Source organism: Haemorhous mexicanus, chromosome 4 (assembly GCF_027477595.1).
Source record: "Haemorhous mexicanus isolate bHaeMex1 chromosome 4, bHaeMex1.pri, whole genome shotgun sequence".
Lineage (NCBI taxonomy): Eukaryota > Metazoa > Chordata > Aves > Passeriformes > Fringillidae > Haemorhous > Haemorhous mexicanus.
The window spans coordinates 61797657-61824735 of NC_082344.1; the positions used below are offsets into that span (position 1 = coordinate 61797657).

Consider the following 27079-nt stretch of genomic DNA (forward strand, 5'->3'; position numbering starts at 1 on the left):
TTTTGTTCAGGTAATATTTTAATCCATTTTTATTACATGAATGAGAGACATTATATCAGGAAATACAAGAAATACAAGCATCTATTTTTAAAAAACTAATAGAGAAATGTAGAATTATAAATGATTCATATATAAAAGGAGTAAGTATGGCTAGCAAGAAAAAAATCTTATTTTCAAGTCTGATGTTAACTACCAGTGTTGACAAAGGCACTTTCTTCTCTTGTCTTCACTCATCTATTTCCTCATTCAACAGTCTGGAAAGATTCATTCGAGTTTTCTCCAGTGCCACAGTTTTTGCTCGTCTTTGAGGCCTTGAACTTGACACTGGGACTGGTTCTGGAGTTTGATCACAACTGAAACACAGATTGTTTAAGAGTTAGGTAAAAAAGACTAAAAAAATCTGAAGAACTTTTATAGGAACAAACTTGGAACATGGTCTTAAAGAGCAAAAATACTTCTTACCAATTAAACACTTTGTATTTTTTGAGAATATACTGCTGTTTTCAAGTGATATAGCAGTATCAGTAAAGACAACCAAGTGATAAGGGGTTGCAAAAGAAGCAAAATTAGATGGAATTAAATTTCCCCCAAAATTAGATGGATTGAAAGCAAACACATCTAATCAGCAAATGGGACACACTGACCCTGGTCACAATAAAGTCCACAATAAATGGACTACTTGCTTAAGAAAGAGTTGAACACAGCAGAAAAATACAAAGAATGTTTTAATGCCTATATCCTGCAAAATCATAAGGGAAGAAATCCACTGTCTATATTCACTTCTCAGTCATTTCTAGATGCTTGTCAACTACATGTTGGACAACAAACAATAAAACTGTGAGGGGGGGGAAAACTAATTTAAATTTTAAAAAATGTATACTTCCATAGAACAGATTTTAAAAGGCAGAAAAAACTTAACTGGAAGAAGAGCAACAATGTAAACCAAAAATCTGAATTTTTTCAGCTAGAATATCTGTTAACACACAAAAGGTATGTTAAAAAAATATTACAGGCTCCTTGGCAGAACCTGCCACTCTTTCAAAAGTACCAGTTCAAAGAAATTTTTTCCTTAAATATTTATCAGTGTTTTCAGAACAGAGGATATCAAAACATACATGTTTAGAAAGAAAAACATTTGAATTAATTTCCTTCTTAAACAGACATCATAGTTTTGATGGTGGGGAGACAAGGATTTACCTTTCAAGACCACGTTTTACACTTGCACCAGTTTTTCTTCTGCTCACAGACTTCACTTCTGCTGCTTTCTGCTGTCCTAAGTATAAGCAAAAGTCTTTTTTCATATCTTGATACCATTTGTTTTCTTAAACTAATTTTGTATCTACTTTTCTTCAGTGTTTGATATTGCATTGAAACATAGAAATATGCAGTCTGCACTGACAGAATATGATCACAAAAAACCAACAACCAAAACCCCACAATTTTCTGCTTCTCCCAGAAACACCTGTATGTTACTGCCAATGGCTGTGACTAGGTTATCTGCAAGCCTGTAGTCAGTCCTTTTTTCTTTTCTGAAATCTGTGTTATTGGGAGAGGCTAACAGCACAAAATTTTTCAAAGAACAAACTACTTTAATCTTTTAGCAAATACAACTGTAAATCTACAACAGAGTATGAATGGCTTTCCCATCTATAAATTCACAAAAAGTTAGTATGAAATTATTTTATTAAAAACAACTAATATTGTAGCCACTGTACCTCTGCCAGTTTTGCTTCTTGTAGATCTTAAATTTGCAGTTTCTTTAACTTCATTAACTGGAGTACGAAGAGCATCTTTATTATTTTCTGTTAAACAGAATAAAACATGCAGAACTCAAAAATTAAAACTTGATTATCTTAAATACCAGGATTTTAAATTTTGGCTGTTACATTAAAAAGCTACACAACTGAACCTCACTTTTTCTTTAAACTAGAAACTAGCTAATAAAGCTAACAGGAAATTTAAAATGTCACTCAGCTGTAACTCCACCCCAGCAAAGGTCAATAATACAAAACTATTCTTGATGACTGTTTAGCTCCTTCCACTGTGTTGGAAGCTGAGCAAGCAGGACAGGGGATCAGCTTGTCTGAACAGGGACCTCTTTGTGGAGCTCAAGAAGAAAAAGGAACTGCAGGATCTCTGACAGCAAAGTCAGGCTTTACAGGAAGATGACAGAGCTGTGGTTCGTACATGTGGGGAGAAGGCACCAAAGGCCAAAATTCAGTTACAGCTGAACCTGGTCAGTGTTTTGTGAGATAGTACAGAAGGACTTTTGAAAGTACAGTAAAAGCAGCAGAAAATCCAAACACAACACTGGATGAACACTTGCTGAAGATGGTCAGTCACCTGACTAGCAGGACTAGAGAAAAAAGCACAGCCATTCAGTGCTTTATTTGCTAGATTCTTTAATATTACTGATGAACCTCAGGCTGCCCAGTCCCCTGAATTGGAGGACCATGAGCATGGGAACAGTGATTTTCCATTTGAGGACACTGATAAGGGACTAGCTCCAATGTCTCTAAGGTGAGCATGAGCCAGCAGTGGCATCCTGGCTGGCACCAGAGACTTTGTGGCCAGCAGGTCCAGAGCAGTGACCATTCCCCTGTACTCAGCACTGATGAGGCCACACCTCAAATCCCATGGTCAGTTCTGGGCCTCTCACGGCAAGAAAGACACTGAGGTGCTGGAGTGAGTCTGGAGAAGGGCAGTGGAGCTGGGGAAGGGGCTGGAGCACAAGTGATATGGGGAGTAGCTGAGGGAGCTGGAGTTGCCTCCCAAGTCCTATTACATTTTATTTTCATAACATCTAAACAATTCATTGAATTGTACACATGCTACACGCCTCCTGAATTACCTTCTTCATTGTGAACAGTATTTTCAGACAATGTGATGTCTGTTTCCTGTGGCCTTTCAGAGAGACCTGTTTCCTCAGTTCTTCCAGAGTGGTTTTTGCCCACATTAGGATTCTTGGTGAGATTCATACGGAGCTTCTCAATAGCTCTTTGACTTGGTTTATCTTCCACTTTCTGCAGAGCACACATTTAATGTTAAATTCTACTTGAATTTACAACTATTTCTTTTATCTATAAAATTTGCTTATTAATAGGATTAGGTGAAATTACTGCACAAAGGATACGATGTGTGATATGAAAGTGACCAGTTAAGCTAAAGGGAGAAAAATTTTCTCCATCAATATTAGGCACTAAAATATCATGGTTCTTTCATAATTTTTTTAAAGAAAACCTGAAAAAAATTAAAGCAACTGGACCCAGAGTACAGCTACCACTGGATGACATGCCCATCATGGATTCAGCATTCTTACCAACATTTCTATATATCATCATTGTGTTCATGTGCCACACTTCCAAATTTCAATTTTTTCCATAATAATAAAAGCACCAAAGTAAAACTCTTGTAATCCTTTCCTACTTCATCTTAAATCAAGCATCCTTTTCATGTTGCCTACTGATCTTGCCATTAATACCATAAGTTTAGGTGTAAAATTTCAGCTGTTAATAATTAACTAGAGATAAATTGCAAAACTGCAAGACTTAATACCAAATTTTATTTTAACTTAAAAATAATAACTACACCACAGTTATCAAAAGAACTTACTGTACTGCAATGTATCAAGTCAGGCACACTGTTTCAAGCTGCTTATACTGTCTACAGTTTATGCAGTGATATCAGCTCAGATTATTGTAAATTATTCAAAAATTAATTTTCAAAACTGGTTAGAAGATAAATTCCAGTCATGTGGTCAAAGTAAACAAAAGGCCCATTTTCAGGGGTATCAGAATATTAGACTACTAATGATTAAAAAAGTAAGAACCATGCTTTTTATGTACTACCTCTTGAATCTCATCCAGCAGCACCAGAAGATTCTCTGTAGAAGAACTACTGAGTTCTAGAAAATTTAAAGCTTTTGCATAAATACGGACATCTGGTGCAGTTGGGTCTACCAGGATTTCATTGCAAATTTTCATGGCTAAAGTATCATGCACTGTTAACTCCTGCAAAGGAGAGAAATTAGGTATCAGAAATTTTGCTGGAAACTATTTACAAGAGACAGCAGTGAGAACAATCTGATTTAAACAGTTGGCTAATTTTACACAGCAAACATCTTCCTAAAATGCACTGTTTTCAGTACATTCAACAATTGATTTTCATAAATACATTCCACAACATAAACAATTAGCCATGTGTAAGTTCCTACTAACATTTTTTAATTGTAAGAGGGAGGGGAAATTTGGGATGCGGGGGAAGAAAAGGGAAGGAAAAGGGGGAGGAAAGTGTCAAGCCAGAAGACTTCATTACCTGAACAGGCACTCATTTAATCCAACTGCTGACACTGGGAATCCCACAGAGGTCCTGACAGGTAGCAGTAAACTAAGGGGGAGTAGTTCTTAATCTGACCCAAGTGCTACTTTCCTACAGTTTAACACATTGTACCTGATAGTCCTGAGACTTCTTGGACTGATATTTCAGTCCACTTGATCTGGTCAGGTCCACTAACAGTTCAGAAACATTACTGACATCTACTTCAGCCAAAGGTGATGTTGCAGGAGCATTTAACAGTGTTTGCAGAGTTGGAAGATAAGCTTCTTCAAAGCACTCCTGGTTAGACCTGTTTCAATGATGTCAAATATTAGTAGCATAATAAGACAAAATTAAGTTTTCTCTTCCATGATGAAAGTTCACTGACCTGGTACATCAATCAAAGCAAAGTGGGAGCAGCCAATCTTGGAAGCAACAGCCAGCAAGATCAAGATATCAAAACTGCTTCATAGTACCATTTGAAATTTTAGCACATGGTATTTCAAGCGAATTTTAAGTAACGCTTCCTTCCTCTGAAGAATTTGAATATTCATCCTCACTACTGAAACTGATATATACAGACATGTTCTCTCTTGAAGGACAAGAGAAAAAATTTCCATAAATACATTTTTCTAATTCATTTTCATAGACTAATCTTGTTTTTCGCTCATTCCTCCTTTCCGCTAGCATATTTCTTTGGGGGTACTTCTCATTGTGTAAGAAAGCAAAGAAACTTGGCAAAAAAAGTATGCAGTGGTTAACAGGATTTTTGGAAGAAATACTTGTGATTTTTTTCTCAGAAGAGTTCATAACTCCTGCCAAGCAAGCCTAAAAATCATGTTTCACTTGGTCGTGCAGCAAGTTGTCTAGAAGTGTGGTTCCACAAGACTTGTCAAAACAATTTAACAAGTAAGATGTCAAAAAGTACAAGGTACAGTTGAAGTGAAGCTTTTACTCTTGCTGATATTTATATTAACTTCCTATTTCAACCCAAATAACTACAGGACAAAACCAAGAAAGCAAGTAATTTTTTAAAAAGCAGATTATTTGCTGCTGGATTACGGAGCAAAACCAGCTGACAAAAAAAGCCTTTGGAGCATTACAGTTGGCTACAAAAGAACCAAATCAAGAACTCTCCCTTTCAACAGCTTTAAGGCTTTATATTGGCTCAAGCATTACTGAAGTATCATTCAGATTATTCCCTGTAAATGGAAAAAAAAAAAACAAACAACATCTCTAATAACACACAGGCACAAGGCAGAAGCTTCACCTCTTATGCTGCCTGCGAGTTTAATACACTACAGAAGACATTCCATGAAAAGAATTGTTCACTGTTCACCTTGTCCTTATTCTAGCATCTCCCATCACACTTCCAACATGATAGATAACTTAAAAAGTCAGGATCAAAATTTCTTCCTCAGAGTTCAAATATTTCATATCAAAAAGTAAGCTGCTTGATTATATCTGTGACCAGGTGGAAAGATTAACAGAGCACCACCCAGAAAAAAAATAAAATTTTAAAATTCTGTGAGAGATCAGTATCAAATTTAGGCAGGAGCCGCCACCAAATCTCATTTATTACCCAAATTCTCCTTTACTGAATGGCAACTTTGCAGACAAGTTCTGGTATTCATTAATTCACTTCTAATAATACAGTATCCGTCACTGAAGAAAGTAAATTACTCAACTTAAAATGGACCATTTGTGATCCAGGATGCAGTGTTTTGAGACAGAAAATAAATAAGATTTCCTAACTAAACAGAGATTCTAATCAATAAGCCAGACTAAGTCATAGGAATTTTTTTCTCCACAGATTTTTCTGATTTTTGCTTAACACATACACCATGTTATTTTTCAAGAACACAATCATCTATGAGGTGCCACAAAAAATTGTTTCATTGGCAAATGATGTGGAAATACATGGGACTACTCAGGTGGGCAATCACTAGAACTCATAAAAAAGAGAATGAAATTCAGAGAATCAGATGATATTCACAAATAAAAGATTATCAGTGCTAAAAGCTTAAATTCATTACTCATTATTAGAGATATTGGAAACATTAAATCAATTTTTCTGTTACTTTCATAAGAATTTGAGTAGGGAAACCCCCATCCTATGAGAAACTGGGTATTTTTATTCAGCTTTTTTCTGACAACAGCAAATACCACATTGCTTAGGGGTTTTTTGCCTCTTCAAGACAACTCCACTTTGTACTACTCTTCTTAGTGTGGCAACGTACAGGCCACAAAAATTTAATTCAATTTGGTTTGAAAACTAGGTAAGGTAACATAATACACCTCAATTAAAACTTAACTATAAAAAAGCAGATAAATGCTTAGTTTGTTCTAACTTGATAAAACCACTAGCAGCTACTGAAAAGTAAGGTTTCAGCAGCAGGTAAAAGGAGATGAGAATTGCTATTTAAACTCTTATTCCCTTACATAAGCTCTGTACCTCTTTTGTCCACCACCAAAATAAACAGGAGATTTGAATATGCTGTGAATTTAAACTGGAATATTCCTTGGTTCAGAAACAAACCAAAAACAAACCCCAAACCAAAACCCAGCAGCCTGCTGCTTTGGTAACTGCTGGGCACTGATTATTTTCTTTTGAAGCATTCCTGCTAGCCACTTTTTAGTGACACTTCAAAGCCTACCTGTAGCGCTCAACACCATAAATAAGTAATGCACATATTTTTAAATTAATTTTATTCAATCTCTTTGAGAATAGTTTCAATTGTAGGTTTAGGAAATTAAAAAAAAAAAAAATATGGGAAGCCACATGGAAAGCCACTAATGGAAAGTCTTCAGAACAGTCACAGGTTGAGATTAGGTACTTTCAAAAGCAATAGGCATAGGAGACTGAATTAGATGTCTAAATCTAATTTGCATTTGTGCCATTTCTACCAGTGCAAGTCCAAAAAAGGTTCCTAAAGCTGCTACATGAATGTATATTGTCATAAAACAAATTACAAAGAGCATTACCTATTTGCATAAGCAAATAAAGGGAAGAAAACTCCCAGGCAGTGTCGGAGCCGAGTATCCTGCTCAGTCAAGGGATTATACCACATCAAAACGAGACGAGAAAGGAGCTTGGTACTGATCAGCCTCTTAGAGAACATCAGTTTGGCAATGCCTTCTGCAGCTCCTGTCCTCAGTTCTGAATACTGAAGAAAGAGCTCATCACATACACAATACACCAACCATAATGCTTTTCACTAATACTTTACTGTAATAGCCTATACCCTGTCTTACCAATCACTTCTCTACATTCACATATTTCCACCTGCAAATAGAATGCAAAGCTGCTCAAGGGTAATCTTCGCCTGTACCAGTGACAAACTTGTAGTCATTTTCTAGGACAGGTATTTTAATATTAGACCATTAATTTCAATTCACATCATATAATATTCCCAGGAACCTAATGGGACGATAAGCCATCTGCAAAAATAATTTTAAAACAAAACTAAGGCAAATTTTATAATATTCCTTACCTCGCTGTCTAAGAAGCCAGAGAGAAACTTTAGAAGGCAGTGAACTGTGGCAGTCTCCTCTTCCTTCTCTATTGTTTCACTTTCATCCTCACCATTTTCAGTTCTAATGTGTGCACTTTCACTTTGAGAGTCATTGTCTCTTCTGGTTTTAAAATGCTCAATTCCAAACAGCATTAGTTGATCGAAGATTGCCTTTAAAGCACTGAGCTTTATCTTTATGTTATCTATTTGTAAAACCTAGGTTTAATAAGGAAAATAAATATATCTTCCAGCAGACCACCAATCTTGAAATTAAGCATACTAAGATTTTTCCTTCAAAAAGATTGATTATTTTGGGAAACTTTTTATAATACTTGAATCATTTTCCAACTTTAGGAAGGTGTGATACAAGTTTAAACCTGAATTTATAATACGATCTGGGAAATAATTTATCAAGTCACCTATGCAATTTACACTACATAAAATCAAATTAATTTCACTCATGGAGTGAACATCCATGTATGAGATGTAATCTTATTGTTCAACCCATAAACAGACACTGGACAAACAAAGTCTGTTTGCCTGCGGTAGCTGCTGAGTGTTAGGCATTACAGAAATACAGCTAAACAAAAGTACAGCTTAATAAAAATCATGGTATGGAAAAAGACAACAGGGACCAAGAGAGTGATAAAAGTCAAAGTTACATAGGTTATAAGTATTATAATTCAAATTATAGTTACATATGCCTATATGTATAATAGTTCAAATTACATGCAAGTAAAACCATGCCTCGTGGGTTAGCCCAGAGATTCTACATCTGTTTAGCCCAACACCCTGCTTCTGATTGCAGCCTACGCTGAGATTGTGTGATTTAGTACCTGCAGAAAGGTTACTTAACTCAAAAATTTAAGCTACTAAAGTAACTGAAATCCTCTCCAAACATTTTTTTTTAATGTGACATACTCAAAGCCAAATTAAAAACAATGGTAAATGTTACTTTTTTAGGAACCCAAAGTTTTCCTACTATGACTGACAACTCTACTATCTTGTCTGAGCTAAGCACATCAGTTCAACTCCTGTTATCACTTCTCCAATGTCTGCCTGAACACACTCTTAGAAAAGCACAGTGGCCACCACACTTCTCTCAAATCCAGAGTCAAAAACCAGGGTTAACAAGTGTCGTATTTGATACAATCAGCTGGATATCACAACAATCACCACAAGGATGGGAATTATGGATATTACAGCATCCAACATGGTCCATATCCACAGATGTTTGGCCATGCTATTGTTTGTTGGTTTGAATATTGCTTTATCCTCTAGTTAAGAACTCTTCCTTAATCCTTAATATAAACATATTAATTATTCAGAATTTAAATCAGACACCCAATATCACAGGAAGTATGCAACAGAAGTGTGAAAACCATCAGACACATTTTTAGTTTGTTTACCCAAGGAAAGCTTAGAGAATCCTACAGCTTCTCTTTTCTGTATTGAGTAACAAATACATGACAGATTTCACCCAGATTTGGAAGAGAAAGTGAGACCTTAAAGATAAGGAATTCCTAGAAAATTTTAAGACAACAGGTGACATTACAAAGGTAAAACATGCTACTACCAAGATAAACTCAATCTTATCAGACATCAGAAAAAACTACAGGAAACCACACTCTCCAGATCTTCAGAAAATCAGGAATTACTGGTTCTCAAAGAATATTACTATGTATGATAGCTTGCTAGACATACAAGACTAGATTTATTTACTAAGTCACAAAGACCATAATTTCTTTTCTTATCAGATATTTTACCTGAAACAGCAATAGAAGCTGTTGTTGGGCAAATTCTTTGTTGTGAAGAGTACAGCAACCCAAGCACACAACTGCCATATTTCTCACAGCTGGGTGGACATTAGTTACACCTGGAAGTATCTGAAAACAATAATATTAAACTTTATAGACAAAATACATAAACTGAAAATAAAACTCTGACTACTAAAATATGCTTACCCTGAAACTAGAAATAATTTATTTTGATACAGTATTGGAAAATGGCAACTACCAAATACTCTGTTTATCTAGATATAAAAAGAAGAAGATTGAATATGTTGTTTGAAATCAGCAGCAAAATAATGGCAAAAGTCACATGAGTGTTTTGCTTTGTGTTTGTTTTTAATAAATACTTGTTTCCAAACAAAATGGAGTTGATCACTCTGGGAAGCAAAAAACCAACACACAACAACAAGCCTACACATTGCTTCATAAAAGACATCAACATTCTCGCAGAGAAACAACACCCAGTTCCAAGTTAGGAAATACAGATGCCACTTTGATGTACTTGAAATAGTTTTGAGAAGACAATTGTAAAAATCCACACAAAAAACCCCAGACTAGATACAGTATGAACAATGCAATGGCATCATTTAATATCTTTGCATTTACTAAGGAGTTCAAGTTATTTTGTATTCCTACATACCAGAGAATGAATGGTTTCATTAATGGTTGGACCTATTCCTTTAGAAAGAGACATGATCTTCAGAACCTCATAGCACATCTTCAGACATTTCAACAGTGTTTCAGGATCATTCTTCAAGTTGGTCAGGGAAAAGAGAAAAACATTATTAATACAAATGTTGGCTATGATAAGAACGGGGCCATTAATCAATTTGTCCCTACCCAAATAAACTTTTCCTGTCCACTACACATGTGTTCTGCAAGAATATTAATCATCATCTGTCTATAAGCTATGATCAAAATACCTTTTTATGTTTTCAGTTAGTTAAGAGTAAAAAGAGTAAGAACAAGATTGCAATTTGTTTTTTCTAGAGCATACCATCAGCTTCTATACAATTTATCTTTTGCGAGAGCATACTATTGGCTTCTATAATTGCAGAAGAAGAATACTAATACATAAATGTTTGATTTCAATTTCTAAAATGTATTTGAGACAAGGCCAAGCTACACTTTCCTTTAAAATTAAGAATAAATTTTAAAACATAACTAGCACTTAGGAATACAGGAAGGGAAGAGACCTTCTCCACACGCATTTCTTTAATTTCAGGTTGCTCTGCTGTTTTTATCAGATCATTTTTTGTGTGTTCCAACTCAGTTATTTTCTCTTTTAATACTGATGCTCTATTAAAATCCTGCAGAGTAATGCATTCTTCCAAAGCTTGTTTTGCTTCAAAAAGTTTCACTTTTATTTCAGCCAGCTGAAATACAAAGAAAAAGAAAATTAACATAATAACCTCTGTAGTATTAGCCATTGATACCCTATTGACACTAGCCAATATTAACCTACTACGTAAAACTCTGGATGACTAAATAAAAATAAAAATACTAATTAAAATCTGCTCACCTTAAGCTCCCGCTTTCTTAGTTCAGCAGCATCAATAGGCTGGTCAATTGCAACAATTGGTTCACGAACTTCTGATATAATTTCTGCAATCTATTGTTACAAGCAGTTTATTAGTGCCATTAATTCCAGTTCAGATATATACTAAGCATTTAACTTGTCCAAATTTAAAATATTATCTTTCTGAAAAAGTATTCCACATCCATGCAGTTCCTCGTATCAGCTGGTTAATAATCCTCAATTTGAAAACACAATGTTTATCATGAGCACATTTCAATCCCATTTTTTTCCCATCCAGCTGGGTTAGCAAGGAACAAGACCTTAAGCACCTGAGTTAACAGGAAGGAAGAGAAATATGAAACCTGGAAATCTACTTCATCCTCACTTTCAATGTTTTTGTCAAAACACTTTGCATCAAATACGATAAAGTATTCTGGAACAGGCTACTGAGGTGTAACACTTTCCTAGTCTGAGAACTGCATTTACAACACCAGTCACATCTTTAAACATAAAGGTCTCTAGAAAACCACAAAATACAGCTATGCTTAAAACCAAAATAACAAAAAAAACCCAAAAACAAAAACACAAAACCAAACAAAAACCAAAAAACAAACCACCCAACCAACTCAAAAAACCCCAGGAGGGAAGGAGACAATATTTAAAGACTGATATTTCTTTTACAATGCTTCATAAAGGCTGTTTGATTTAAGGGGAAGACAGTGACTAGGAAACAAGCTTTTACAATTACTTACAATTTGAATCCTTTTGTCCTCATCCTTAACAATACTGAACAATCTTTCAACAAGCAGAGGTGTAAGTGTTGCTGAAGTTGAAGGTAAAATGAGAATCTTTTGTAAAATAGCTAGCAGATGCTTTCTGGATTACAGAAAAAAAAAAACCAAACAATGTTTGCTTATTCAAGAAAATGGAAGACATAAGAGTTACTATCCTACCAACTTGAAGATATTGTGATGAAGACTCCATAATACAGTATGAAACTTTTCTTCATAGCTACATTAACTGCCAAATGTATCTTCTTACTTACCAATGTTTGTCTTTTACTGATTTTACCTGTTTTCTCTTGATTAGAAAATGCTGAATTTTTTAATTATATGTCCCTACCATCCAAAGAAAAGTCATACCAGCGGAAACAGTATCAATACTGCAGAATACCTTCATGGAAAAAACTTTAAAAAAAGAAAAAAAAAAAAAAAACCACGACAGAAAAATACGACTTAAACTATCCTGCCAGTCTGGCACACATTTGCACATTCCACTGAGAGTCTGAATTACTGCTGTGTTTATACTATCATAACTGCAAGTTTTCACTGCAAGTTTTCAAATGCCTGGGATGGTATGAATTTTCAAATTCATTCGCTCTTCTTACTTCACACCAAAAGGCTGTTCAGACTATAAGAATGACTCAGTTAACACAATTTAGCCTGGCATCTAAGATATTTGTAGCCTTTTAGGCCTTAGCAGATTATATCTTAAAAACACAAGAAACAACAGGCTACTTGCTACAAGTCATCTGCTGTGAAGCAATACATTTTTCTCCCTTTATTTTTTACATACTATGCTCCAAATAAGCAGTTTTTAAATTTCATAATCTCAATAATACTTTATGAAAATAACTGAATTTTTTTCCCCTAACAGTGCTAAATTAGAACTTGCTTTTCCATAGAACTAAGCAGACAATATTTGGCACAATGTTGGGACCAATTCCACTAAGGAGACTGCTTTCTATTCCAGCTAGCATTAGAACTGTATTTTTTCTGTTTAATCAGGGTTTTTTTCCAAGCAGAGGTTCTATACCTGTCCTCAGGCATGAGTATCTTAAGCTTAGTAACACAAATTTGATATTTAAGTTTACCTTCCTCCCTCTTCCATGGTATCCATGCAGCCTATGATTAGAATCAGTTGCTGGCCTATGAATTCTTTTGTCATCAGATTTTCAAAACAATTAAAGTCTTCTTTTCGTTCTTCACTAAGAATTGGCATATTTTGAAGATAACTGAATCCAAACAGAACAGATAAAATTACATTCAGATTCACTGTTGGACAATAATAAATAAGTAAATAAATAAATACACTCCAAACAAATCCAACTATCCACTCCTGCCCCACCCCAATAAAAAATCCCACCACTTTCTTGTCCTGTAAAAACAAGTGGTTACGTTAGGTACAAACCTTAAAAATTAATTATTGTGTTCATTTCATAGATTATTTTTCAGGAAGTTATTTATACAAATAATGTACAGTTTAAAAATAATGCACTTCATTAGTAAAAATCCCTTTGTGAATACAATAGGAAACATAAAATGTCAGGTAATGCTACACGTGATTTCAGTTCTGTAAAAATGCATAAAGGTAACATCCTAGGAACAAATGTATAGATACACCATTTTTCTTACTATTTTCTGCATATTTAGGTACAATGTATGTTTTACAAGTTCAGAATTGTTATATTGCCTACAAGATAAAACACAAGAAAATCATGGAAGTCTACAGTGACTTATTAATCTGATTAAATATGTCATCACAGAATAATAATCTGTTATCAGATACATTCAGCCATGTAGCATGGAAAGTATAATTAGTTTGTTCCATTTCTTTATTTTTCTAGACTCAATTGCTTTTTTATCAAAATTTTATCTATCAGTGAGAGTTATGCATGTTCATAAAATCTGAAGTGAAACATCATGTACAAAATTCAATATCACAAAATACAATTAAAATATTGACATGAGCTGTGAAAAAGATGCTTTTTTCTACCTCAGCTTTGTAGACACTTTTCAGTAACAGCTTGTTATTTTTAGTAAATTTTTAAAATTTCTTCAAATGTAGGACAAAAAAACCCATAACATGTAACTACTATTTAAGAAGATCTGAAATGAAAATTGTTTCTGACCATTTAATAATAATGCTGCCTGCAGTGCATATGGAAATGCAGCTCAAATCCTGCTTTTTTCCAAAGTCCCCATCATCTGCATGTTCCTGCTCCTCCTAACCAACACCCTCACAGTGCCCTGCAAAATAGTACACTGTACACCAGAAGACTGAGAACTGAAAATCTTACCTGAAACAACAGCTCAGCAATGAGGGTTTTAACAGTTGATACCATAAACAATTACTACTAAACCTGATTAATTTTAGCCTCACCCTGAAGAGTAATGTAACTGAAGGCACTTTGAGTAAGATTGGATGAAAACAGAACAAATGTTCTAAGGAAGAACAGATTTTTTTTGAAAATAAATGTTTCATGGACTGTTAAATGAATAATGAATGAATAAATTTATACCCACCAGATCAGATATACATTTCAAAACTAAGGAAGCACAGATGCTTCTTTTATTAAATGTTTATGAAACATGTTAACACATTCCACACTGAAAAGTAGCAATGACTTCTGTAATCACTACCAGTATACGACACCCAGTACAGTGAGAAAAGAAGATGCATTTTTTTAGCTGGAAACATCCATCAATACAATGCATTTTTCAGCAGATCTGATTTATTATCATTTCAGGAGGGTTCACTGTTTTACAAGTACAACACCTCAGTTAAGATTTCCCAGCATTTTCTATGCTCAGAAGCAAATTCTGTTCAAAATTAATGTTAAGACTAAAGAATTCCATGAAGACAAAAAAAAAAAAAGCCAAAAAAAAGGCCAAACAAACAAAGCCAAAAAAACCCAACCAAAACATACAAAAAAACACCCCATCAATAAAAAAAAATTGCCATTCTTCGCTTGAGTAAAAACATTGCCTGAACAAAACATTCATTTCCACCCTCCTGCGCCCTCCAGTTAAATAACTGGCTCATTTTGCAGCTCTGTCATTGCCTTCAAACACAAGTTTTTAGGAAGCATGCCTGCCTAAGCAGGCAAAAGAGAAGTTTTGATTCAAAAATGCTTCTGTTAGGGATAGCAGCAAAATTTTATTTTCACGGATGACGACAATGGAAGAAGTGTCAGTTTCGGCAAGCTCTAAAAAAATCACTCAAAAATCTTTTCAAAAAGCAAAGAAAAGCTAAAATCCCTGTTCAAGCACAATTTTGGGTTTGAAGGATACCTGAACACTCGAATAAAAGAAATATTCTCTAATTTAAAAATAAAAATCTGCTTTAGTGGTAAGAGATTCATTGTTAAATGCAATGTACCTCAATAAATAATCTGCATATATAGCTGGTTCTGGCAACACTTGGTCTAGTAAAACTTCACCTTCTTCACCTTTAGATTTTAGATATGCACAAAGACATCTCCAATATAACACATTCTCAGCAGTTAAATCCTCCAGTGGAATCAGCTTTCTAAACAAAAATAAACAAAGCAATATGAAGAGATGAATAAAAGAATCTAAAACAATAAATACACAGAAGTATTAGAAAATAGGAAATAAATGTTATTTCCTAAAATGCAAATAAAACTCCAAAGGTATTCCCCACAGAAATAATTAGAGATTGAGAAAAATAACTTCCTCTCTTGAGGACACAGAGCTCCACAAGCCATTCACTACATTGCCCTTCTCAGTATTTTAACTCAAGGCTGTTCACACCAGTTTGGAGAAACATTCTGCCCAACCCTTCAGACCTCCTAGTGCAACCAGCCAGGTACTTTATGAAACATTGTTATCACTGCACAGGTTTGGAAAAACGAACACCATTAATCCACAGAAATGCAAAACTGCATTAAAATATTTTTTCAGCTTCTATGAATTGTTTATTCCATTCTTAATACAAGATCTTGACAACAGTGGAGTAGCAATCACAGTATGTCAAATGCAAAATCTAATACAACTTTTTCTCAGCAACTCTGTAAGCTTATCATCCATCTGCCATCATACACAGATCATCCAGCATGAGACCCCTACTCCTTTTTAGATCCACAGTATTTTTCATGCCAAGCATGGCAATTAATCTTTGTTTCTGAAGCAGAACATTAAGCTCTGCATTAATTCTACCTCAAAACATAAAAGACAGTATCACTGCAGTGGTACATTATACTGCCTTAAATCCCATTTTACTTCTAAACTATCAACAATTTTGGTTTTGCTTTAGATTGCTCACATACAAAACAAACAAAAGACCCAGCCAAAAACACCCAAGGCAACCTGTAGATGAAAACTGATCATTTGACAGATTATCATTAATCTGACAGGTCTTTTAAGTAAATTTAACAAACAGAAATCACAGACTTAAAAAATCTAGACATTTATCATTCTGATACTCCATCATTCAAGCTGTACTCAGAAACTTCATACAAAAACAATCCTAGTGTTTTCCATAAATTAAATTAATCTAAGCTTCATTAGAAACTGAGTAATTTGACTTACTTTTCAAAATATCATTAGTCTAACAGATCTGGTACTTAAAAAATTCTCAGCCCAGTTTTTCAGAATGGAAGCTTCATTGTGCTCAGGACAAAAGTCAGACCAATCAGAATGAAATTATTTTGAAGTGTGGTAGGAGTCTAATCTCAGATGATGAAATTAGGTGACAAATTGTCACTGATTAAAAAGCAATAGCAAAATCTTACTCTGTTACTATGGGAGGAAATGCACAGTATCACATGAAGTGCCTTGCATTCTGGTCAGTAGCATGACAGATGTTTTGAAACCAATAGATGCTACATGCACTGCACTGCACAGCTATAGATGTGGGCCTGTCTGGCTTTATAAAGCATCAATAATAATGAAATAACTTGCTTACAGTGGAAACGTGCCAGTATCTTACGAGGTTAAAAGGAATTTAGTTTTATATTCTCATAGAACACAGTCATCTTTTGGAAATGAAGAATGCTCTGCATACCTGCTATCAAGGTTTTTACAGGTCTGAACAATGTCATGAAGTGGAGATAATGAAAACATAGAATTTAATACTGGGATGGCCACTTCTGGGCAGTTTTCTACATCCAGTCTATGAAGCAATTCTAAAACATCCCCTTCAGTGACTTGCAACCAGGCTTGAAGTAGCTTCTTCTTCACTACCTCCTTAACAGCATCTAATAAAACAGGAATTCAAACAGTTTAAAATAGAGTTTAAAAAATATCAAATTTTAAACATACTTTCACAAAACATTTTTCTACAGAAGTCTTTTTGCAAAAGAAGTTATTATACAGTTAAACCTAACATTACCTTAAATAAAGAAAGACCCTGTTGAGCAAGAACTACCTAGGGCATATCCTTTTTCTGAGGCAATGTAATTTTTCCCCTCACAGGGAATTAGAAAAAAAACCTGTATCCAAAAAACTTTTACATTTAAAAACAGCATCTCAACCCAGAAAACCTACAAACCACAAACTCCTGTAGAAGAAATATTCAAAATCAGAATCCCAGAATAGGTAAGACTGGGACGGACCACAGTGGGTCATGTTGTCCAACTTCCCTGAACAAGCAGGGCCACCCCAGAGCACATGGCACAGGGCTGCATCCAGACACTTCTTGAATATCTCCAGTAAGGGAGACTGCACAACCTCTCTGGGCAACCTGTTCCAGTGCAAGGTCACCTGCACAGAACAGAAATTCTTCCTCGTGTTCAGGCAGAACATTGTGTGCATCAATATCTGCTTGTTGTGTCTTTTCCTACTGCTTGGCAGCACTGAGCAGAGCCTGGCTCCATCCTCCTGGCACCCTCCCTTCAGATACTGACAGATATTGATGAGGTCCCCTCCCAGTTTTCTCGAGGCTGAACATGCCCAGCTCCCTCAGCCTGTCCTTGTAACAAAGTTAATCCAGTCCCAAACATTCTGGGTAAGCACTGTTACATACTTGCTCTGTTTCAGGAGTTGCCACTTTTGGAGGAGGATACTACATGTGAATTGACATACAGAATTCTCATGCTATTTCAATTATGTGAATGGATTATGAAGTTCACATATGATACTTAAACTCCCTACTCACCACTGCCACAAGAAACAATTCCTGGATCAAGAGAGTACTATTTAATAAATGAAAAAATATTTATGGGAACATCCAGAATGTATACATCTTTAATGCATTAACCCAGGCTTAAGCAGGGCAGTTGAAAGGCTAAGAGTCTGGTGGAGACAAAAACATAATAACTAAGGAGCAAATCAATTTTGCTCTTAGGCACTTTTAGAAAGCAATATCCAGTATAAGGGAAACAAAATCCACACACACTGGCAACATTCATCTTTCCTCTTATATGTAACTCATGATAAAAAATGCTGCACTTAAATATAGTATAGAGTTCAAAAAGAATGGTAAAAAGGCCTTGAAAAAGCTAAATTATGGTCCTAAGGATAAGATACCTGTCCAAGAAGGTGAAAAGCATAAACTAGTAGAATACAGTACAAGCATAACTAAGCAGAACGTGGATTATGTACTCTACACCTTATCTAATTATAAGCCCTTGTTCTGAAGCCAATATGGAAAAACATCCAAAATTTCGATGTAGGTACCTTGAATGAGCAGGTTCCTCACTTGTTACCTCAGGAGTTACCCAGATAAGCAAATTCAATAAAGATATATATATCCTTCACAATAAAGATATATGTACCCTTCAGGGTTACAGGATTTGCAATACAGAATAACCAATTTGGAATACAACCTGTCCTACCAGGCAAGGAACATATCAGTCAAACTACATACCCTAGCATATGTTACATACCCTGTGATTCTAGATGTCAAGAAAAATATCCCTCAACAGCTGGGATATAAAACCATCCTAAGGTAGAGACAGACACTAGGAAAGTATCTGTCCTGAATCATAAGATACTTTTTTATGTTGAACTCATCAATGTCACCAAAAAATAGGTCACATAGAAAGACTGTACTTTTTCTTTAAAGGAATACAACAAATACTTGTTCCTGATAAGTGAAGGATCATATGAAAAGTTAGGAAAAGTAGTTTCCTCCCCGTTTGGAAAGATTACTAAGAGAAATGCATTCATCCTAAGAAGTATCTCTCAAAAGCAAGGATTACTGGGGGAGTGGTAGCAGCCAGCAGACTACTTAGATAAAACAAAAAACTAGTGCATCAATAAGAAACAGTAAGTCAGAACATGAGTTTTTCAGTGCTGGACTTCAGAAACAGAACATGGCAAACTTCTGTAGGCTACTACAGACCAATTCAGCATAGGTGGGGCAAAGTGACTAAAACTTTCTATACAGAAGGAGGTGGTCTTTTTAAGTGTAGTTCTACACAGCACAAAAAAGGACTCAGCTGATTGTCTCCCTTTCCTGTCAAGAACAGAATATGATCCCCAAAAATAGCCAAAAATAATAGCAGATCAATAAAAACACATGCATGCCTGACACACCTTAAAGAGCTCTAGTCCCCAGTACTTCAGTCTTGTTTTGTATGTGAATATCCCCATAGATCATAATTCTCACAATTCCCGAGCAGCACATCATTCAGCAAGGGAAATTTCTCAGAGTAAAATTCAACTTAGTGCAGGCTTTTCAATCAAAGTAGGGGGATTACACATCAGCACTCAGTAAAACTGGTAGCTTTTATTGTGAAATTCATGTATACAATTGCTGCTGTTGGGGGAAACAAAAAACCAAAAGGGTGCTCTACGTAGGCCAGCCAAAATTGTCTTGCTCAGATGCAGGTGATGTTTACATCTTTTGGTAACACCATGACACACAATTATGGGTACATTCTGAATGGCTCTTTCTATAGTGATACAGTACAAAAGACATTAAATAATAAAGCTGCCCCATGGTGAAATGCATAAGGATCAAAGATTCATTTAAAAAAAAAAATTCAAGCTAGTTAAACAAAAAATTAACCAGCTGGGAAGATTTCTCTCTGAAAGCACATATGAAATATTTTCAGACTGGAATTAATATTCACATTTAAATTCTTTAATACATTTATTAGTTACAAAAATATCTGTAATGTAACATTTCCAAATAAACCAAATTAATTACATTTTTTTAATTCTGTGTTTAACTACTTTTTAAAAAAAATTTTAATAGCATTTGATTCTATTTCAAAGGTCACTAGCTTTCAGGTTTTTTGAAAGTGCAATTCTTTTCTGGTTTGTTTACTATAAGGGGCCTGGATAAACAAAGGAGCAAACAGATTTCATGTGTCTAAACACTTCCTGCTACCTCATTACTCCCTTCGAGCTCCTTATTACTGCCATCACAGCTTCTGCAGACATCACCCCAAGACACATGAGAAAGTATTCTATTTTAAACATTAGTATTAAGACATTAAGAAACCTATGATCTCTTACCAGATCTGTCATTAAGTCCTTGTTGCAACAATTTAACTCTCTGTGCTATTGTCAGAGCTCTCATGTGAACTTTTTCGGCCAAAACCTTAAAAAATATTAAGACATTAAAATACATTTCCACACATGATAACAAACAATCCCATTATCTACCTATGGTTTTACACTTAAGAGTTTTAAATACCCATACAAATCCTAAATCAATAGAAACCTCTAATACCTATACCAACAGCACTGTACCAACACATTAACTATCAGATCCTTGTGCATGGAAGAAAATGTAAAGTAAAATAAACAATAAAATTAACACATAGGTTAGAACATCATCAGCTCTGCTTGAATGCAACACCTGGACATGAAAACTATCCTCTCTCTCTAAAGTGAGCAAGGTAATGAATACCTACAATAAATTGCAGGATTTAGTACTATCCTTAAAAAGCCACTAACACAGAGATTCAGTTGAAAAAACCAATCTAATCTAAAATAAGCAGAAGACGGTTCTGTGTGAAAAAATTGAACACTTTGTTTCAAGATCTCCCATAAGATGCCTGCATAAGAAACAGACATGTTAGCATACTTTCTTACCTCTGTATGTAAACATGAGTAAGGGTTGACACTTCCAAAAATTGCAATACCAAAACTATGCCATTTTTTAATACTGCTGTGGTCCTAACATCCACTATTTAATAACAGAGAAGCAAATTTGCCTCATTAACATCACAAAATGCATAGGGAAAAAACCAACAGACTGCATACATAATTTATACTTCAACAGACAAATTTGATCTGCAACAGACAAATTCTACCACACAAGTAATTTTTATCAAGCAAGTTCTACAGTCAAGTTCAGCAGTTTTAACTGGAAAACTTGTATTAAATCACCTCCCCTCAAAATTTTGGTAAATGAAAATAAATTGCTTAACTGTTCTTAGTGTTAAGTGAAATATAATGAAGGATTTCAAGCCTTTTTCCTAAGTCAGCCTTTTAAATTAATGGTAAGTGATCCAATTTACCTCATATGCCAGCTTTCTGACAGCCTCCTTCACATCCATAGTGCGGCCTACAATTTTTGGCAAAGTCCTTTCTGAGGGAGCAATACATGACAGCACGGCACGTCTCACCTCTGAGTTTAAATCATTTTCAAGCAACATGCTGTAAACTGAAAATAAAAGAGTCATAATAATGCTTTTATACAAGTTTGAAACATAGAAAAACAGAAAATACTTTTAAAAATAAAATCAGCTGCTGTTACCACCCCCCTCTCATGCCCCTGCAGAGCTGATAATTCAGGAATCAGTTCAGGGTCACAACCCCAAGATTTTAAGGTAACTACATGCTGAGCTATGTCAAAAGAAATAAAGTTTGCAATCATAAGTAAATTATTCAGTTAATAACTCCAAAAATTGCTGCTCTAGATCCCACCCATAAATAGCCCCTTTGTCATTTACTAGCAGAAAAATAAAACATTTCCAAATATTGGCTCTTTAAGACCTCTATACACTAGTTATACCTTTTCATTATCTTTTGAAATAGATCCTCAAATATTCCTTTAAATGAAAAATTGCAATCTCCATTAAGCCTACCAAAACTCTTACAGTAAATCCCTCACATTCCTCATGCTCTTTTATTATATTCTTGAACCTTATTCAAAATTCAAAGCAACTATAAATTTAGTTTAATCACAGCGTACACAAATTCATCTTGCTCTGTAAGACAATGATTTACTATGAGATTTATGTGCTCCTAAATAAGTAACCTCTAAACAACACAAAGAAAATAAAATTTAAAAGAAGCTACCTTAACAATGCAAAACCCCAATTAAGTAATTCTTCACAAAAGGCAATATGTAAAGATTAATCAGGGCACAATTTACATACCAGCTCTGCTGGTACAAATATACACTTTGTCTACCTCGAGGCAAAAGAAATGGAAGCTCAGTCAAGAATCATACAATACACAAAGAAACCCTCAAACATGATAAAGATCCCTGCCTTGCAGAGATGGTGATCTCTTCTAGAAAAGTGATCATAATTTGAGACAACAATAGTTTTTCTCTATCATCTCTACTCTTCTAAGAGTTTTGAACAAATTCAATGAACAGTACCAAAGGGTCCTTAGAGGGCTAGAACTGAACAAACAGGTGTTATACCTCCACTCTAGTATACAACACATTTTCACCAGCCTACTTCTACATTCAGTTCAGAGCAGCCTGAGCCCAGTACGACTGTCTAGCAGATCTCTCCTAACAGTTGTCTTTTCCCCTTGAACACACATAACACTTGCATCTTTCATCTCCTCACTAGCTTTCAGGTTTTTTAAAAGTGCAATTCTTTTCTGGTCTGTTTACTATAAAGGGCCTGGATAAAGATAACTCCAAAGAGTTTCAGTTTACAAATTATTACAAGAATACCCTCAAACATCCATTTATTCAATGCTCAAAAAAAAAAAAAAAAGCTTTGAAATACTTTAAAGTAATGTAAATTAGACAAAAGAGAAAGACCAATACTACTTACTATTAACAACAGGGCAGTCTTTATCCTTAGGATCCTGAAGTCTTGACAGGGCCAAGACAGCTTGAATTCTCACACTTGGAAATTTATCTTCAAGTCTAATCAGCATAGCTCCATTAATTTTATCAAATAAGTCATCATCAATCTCAGCATTCTCTGGCATATTTCCCAAAATCTTATTAACAAGCTGACAGGTTCGAAACCTAACTGCATGGCTGTTGGCATTGTGAGACTTAGGGAAAGAAAAAAAAAGGTATTTTTATAATCACACTTTTCTCATTTCCAATATAAGGCTATTAATATGCACATCTAAGTGCCTAATATTCTACTAAATAAATGAAATATGCACTTCTATATTTCAAAAGCTTTTCCAATTTAATTTTACTTTTAATCTCAAGAAGTCACAGAACTGAAAAGCAATTATATCCCATTGCCTGGACCAGTGACTCTAGAAAATCAGCAGTGTCTTCACAAAGGAAGCAGCACACTGACCACTGCATGCAGCCTGCAGTGCATTAGCCATCTTACTGCTCTGCCTCCACAAAACATTAGAAGGAAAAAAAGACATTAGCAATTATGATTAGTTATCTTAGGCCTGATCCATAAACTTACCATGGAAAATCAATAGTTTAGGAAAATGTAACTCTATTTGTGTGTTCATGCTGTTGGAACTGTTTATCTTTCTGTGCAACACTTGCAACAAGCAGAAAGGAATAATACACGTGCCAACCACAGCTGTATAGAAGATCTTTTAATATTTTTGTTATCAAAGGAAGGGTATAAATTAATTTCCACCACACTTCCACAATTTCATGTTTATAAATATACCTATTGTAAAGCCTGTAGTGACATATCTGATAGCCATATAGGAGAAAGTTCATTTTTCTCAAAGGCCCAAATTTTGAAATCCAGTTGTTGGATTATTGTGTGTGATGTGGTGGTTCTTTTTGCACTGGGGTTATGGGGATGGTGTTACTTCTCAAGCATTAGCTTTGTTTTGCTTTCACTTTTTAAGCTCGAATTTGTAAGTTTTGTCAAGTATCAGCAAGTTTTTCCCACTGCAAAAAGTTTCCATTTTCTATGTTAGAAATGTTATATATTTAAGAATAAATGTTAACTGTACCTCAAGCAGAAATTTAAACACATAATTCAGAAGTAAATTATCTTCTCCCTCCTCACTACCATCCTCTTTCTCTGTCTGACAGAATGAAGTAACAAATCTAGCTGCAAAATTGATCACTCGCTCCACTGCTGGTTCCCGCCTGTAGATTATCATAGCATACTTGAGGAAGTGAATGAATTTTTCATTAAAGCCTTCTTTATCGTCCAACTGGAAAAAAAAAAATCAAACCACAACAAAAGATAACTATCTGGTTCATCTTTCAAAGCTGTTCCACAGAAAAATAAAGTAAGTGGGCTTATAATTGACAGCTTCCAATTGAATTTAAATTTTTAAAGGGCTACAGCCAGTGGTCGGGGCACACCCACTGTCGTACCCTCCTCAGTGAGTATTTCGCTGTAATTCCACAGCAGGCACATTACAACCAGGAGTTCCACCCGGCCGAGAGATTTCAGGACAACAATCAACACCCCGTCCACTATGTCCTGCGTCACACCCACACCTCGGGCACCAAACACCTTCCCGCGGCATCACCAGCACCTGCGGGCAGCTCTCACCGCCGCGCTCGCAAGAGACAACTGGGCAGAATAGTTCAGCCACCTGGTTTTGCGGCATTTGGGTGGGGTTTTTTTGGGGGAGAGTTGGGGATTCTCTGTTTGTTTGCTTGGTTTTAAGTCGCGGGCTCTCCTTAGGCACACTGGTGTTCGTTTTAGGGGAACACTGCGGAGGCGGCCCCTGCCCCCCGGGGAACCAGAGGAGCAGCCGCTGGGGCCCTCAGCTCCCGCCGCGCCGAGCCGCCCGAGGGCAGCCGTACCTGAGCATAAGTGCTCTTCAGAGCCACCACGATCTTCGCGTGGTTCTGGTGAGGCTTCTGGGCCAGCTGAAAGGCTTCCTGGACCTGCAGCAGCTTCCTTCTGGCTCTCATGGCCGAGGAGCGGCTGCGGGACCGACCCCTCGCAGCCCCGCGCGCGCGCCAACAACGGCCGCGGCGTCCCCGCGCGCAGCTTCAAACCGAGCGCGGGAGCAGCTCCCGATCTCGCGAGAAAGCCGGGCGGGCGCGCGCTCATGCCCGCGCGCTGGAGGAGGGGCGGGGGCCGGGCCTGGGCGGTCGACGGCGGGCGGCCAATGGCGGCCGTTGGCCGGGAACGCGCGCGGAGCGTCGCCATTTCTGCACAATCACAGAACGGATTGGGTTGGAGGAGGGGCTCTGAGGTCTTCGAGTCCAAGCTGTGAGCGAACACTGCCGTGTCAACTGGACCATGGCACTGAGAGCCACGTCCAGTCATTTCTTGAACACTTCCAGGGATGGTGACTTTACCGTCTTCCTGGACAGCCCACTCACCTATCTGTGAAGACTCACCCTGTCTTACCATCCTTTCTGTGAAGAAATTCGTCCTAATGCCCAGCCTTAAGGTGGCGCAATCAATTTATAAGACCATGTTCCCTGGTCCTGTATCGGGTTGCCTGTGAGCTGATGCCGACCCCATCTGGCTATAGTCTTCTTTCAGGTAGCTGAGTGATAAGGTCCCCCTGAACCTCCTGCAGGCTTTACATCCCCAACTCCCGCAGCTGCTCCTCGTGGGATTTGTGCTCCGAGCCCTTCAGGGCGGGCTGGGAGGAAGTGGTATGGGCTGGAGTCGTGTGGGTCTGCGACGGCCTGCGGCTGTTCCAAAGTCCATTCCCGGTACCAGCCCGGCTGCGGCTGAGGGGAAGCGGCGCGGGCCCGGGCTTCCAGAATTGCGTTCGCTAAAATAGTTAAATGCTCCTGACAAACCCGCCCGGAGCCGCTCTCCCAGAGTCCTCTCAGGACGTGAGCACCAGGGAAAGTACAGACGGGTTCCGTAAACTGAAGCATGTGCGGCAGCAACCTGAGACAGCTCAGCCGCTGTCTAAATAATGAAAGCTCATTGAAACTCCCGCTCTTCTGTACCCTCTGCGAGGGGCCTGCGAAGGCGGACATACAGATGCAACACCCATTTGTGCTCCTTCCAGACTGAATCCCTTTTTAGTGGAAATTTCTCCCATGTTTTCAAGCGTTTGTTGTGAACCTAATGCTTTCCCAGAAATCCTTTAACTTGAGAATAGTAATAGGCCTCATTATCTCAGTATCTCGTTAAAAGCAGGAAAGATAACTAAGCTCCAACCCCAGAGCCGCGTTGCTCTTACGGAACGTACGGTGAGCATTTAATGACACAATTAACGATAAAAAAGGCCGGGGGTCATTAGCTGAGGGGAAGCATTCTGAGCATGTATCAGTTACAGACAACATTCAAAGTGAACACGAGCCATGGACAGCAGGAACTTACAGTGTTTGACGTCCATATACATTTGGGCTTTAAGAATAAAAATGCCTGATGAACCTCAAGGGATGACAGCTATTTAGTAAGGACAGGTGACAAACCATCAAATGACAATAGGTCAAATAGGCAGGACTTATCTTGAAGAAGGGTCATTTTTGTCTAAAGAAACTAAGAAAAAAAAAAAGAAAAACACTAGGGGTCAGTCTTGTTCTAGATCTGAATCTTCGTAGTATATTTAAGAAGCAGATTTTAATCAACCAAATAATTGGAATTATTTCCTCCTTACAATGGTGTCAAGGATTATGGGATATGTATGAGCTGTATGTGAAGAATGGAGGGCAGCAGCTGGAGAAAAAGTATTTTCTTTTATAGCTAAAAATAAATTCTAAATAATTTAAATATGTGCCAGAGGGTTTTTTTTTCCCTGACATATTATACTACCATGCATTTGTGTATGTTTAAAAAAGATACCCCCATTTTAAAGGTGAGTTTTATATTTTTTATTAACTTCTAAAATATACGGATCAGGCCTAATCACCACATGCTCCTAGAGAGTAGGAAATTGGTTCTATATGCACAAATACAATAATAACACAGAATCTTACATGTTAACATTTTTTCTAAAAGTTTTCATTTTATCTTGGAGAAATAATCACTATAAAAAATCACTACAATCAACTGCAAATCATCAATATCTTGAACTTTTTTTTAAGATTAAATTTTGTAGGGAAATACAATGTATAACAATCTTTCTATTTAATGTATTTTTACTTCACATAGATTTTTTTTCTGCAATAGAATCCCT

The 27079-nt window shown here is 36.4% G+C and overlaps 1 protein-coding gene across 2 annotated transcripts; it reads right to left on the minus strand.

Annotated features, from left to right (window-relative positions):
- NCAPG (non-SMC condensin I complex subunit G) lies at positions 1–25652 on the minus strand. Of its 2 annotated transcripts, none has more exons than XM_059845102.1 (21): positions 25335–25652; positions 23978–24184; positions 22858–23086; positions 21358–21503; positions 20348–20432; positions 16947–17139; positions 15300–15449; positions 13012–13152; positions 11891–12014; positions 11142–11231; positions 10816–10995; positions 10260–10370; positions 9596–9715; positions 7809–8045; positions 7300–7481; positions 4450–4624; positions 3849–4010; positions 2852–3023; positions 1716–1802; positions 1198–1273; positions 1–353 (listed from the first exon to the last, which is right to left on the minus strand). In XM_059845102.1, the coding sequence occupies exons 2-21, from the start codon at positions 24128–24130 to the stop codon at positions 227–229; spliced, it is 2940 nt and encodes a 979-aa protein (XP_059701085.1). In that variant the 5' UTR covers positions 24131–24184; positions 25335–25652; the 3' UTR covers positions 1–226. The 2 variants fall into 2 exon arrangements, with proteins under 2 accessions (XP_059701085.1, XP_059701083.1); XM_059845100.1 differs by lacking the exon at positions 25335–25652 and adding an exon at positions 24789–25003.
- Between the last annotated feature and the right edge of the window lie 1427 nt (positions 25653–27079).

Excerpts from the sequence above, each read along its gene's own strand:
- NCAPG (XM_059845100.1), bottom strand. The coding sequence starts at position 24,899 with ATGAGAGCCAGAAGGAAGCTGCTGCAGGTCCAGGAAGCCTTTCAGCTG. Across the intron at positions 24,185-24,788 it reads TGAAGAGCACTTATGCTCAG|TTGGACGATAAAGAAGGCTT; the intron begins GTACGGCTGCCC and ends TTTTTTTTCCAG. Across the intron at positions 8,046-9,595 it reads AGCTTCTATTGCTGTTTCAG|GTTTTACAAATAGATAACAT; the intron begins GTAAAATATCTG and ends TATTAAACCTAG.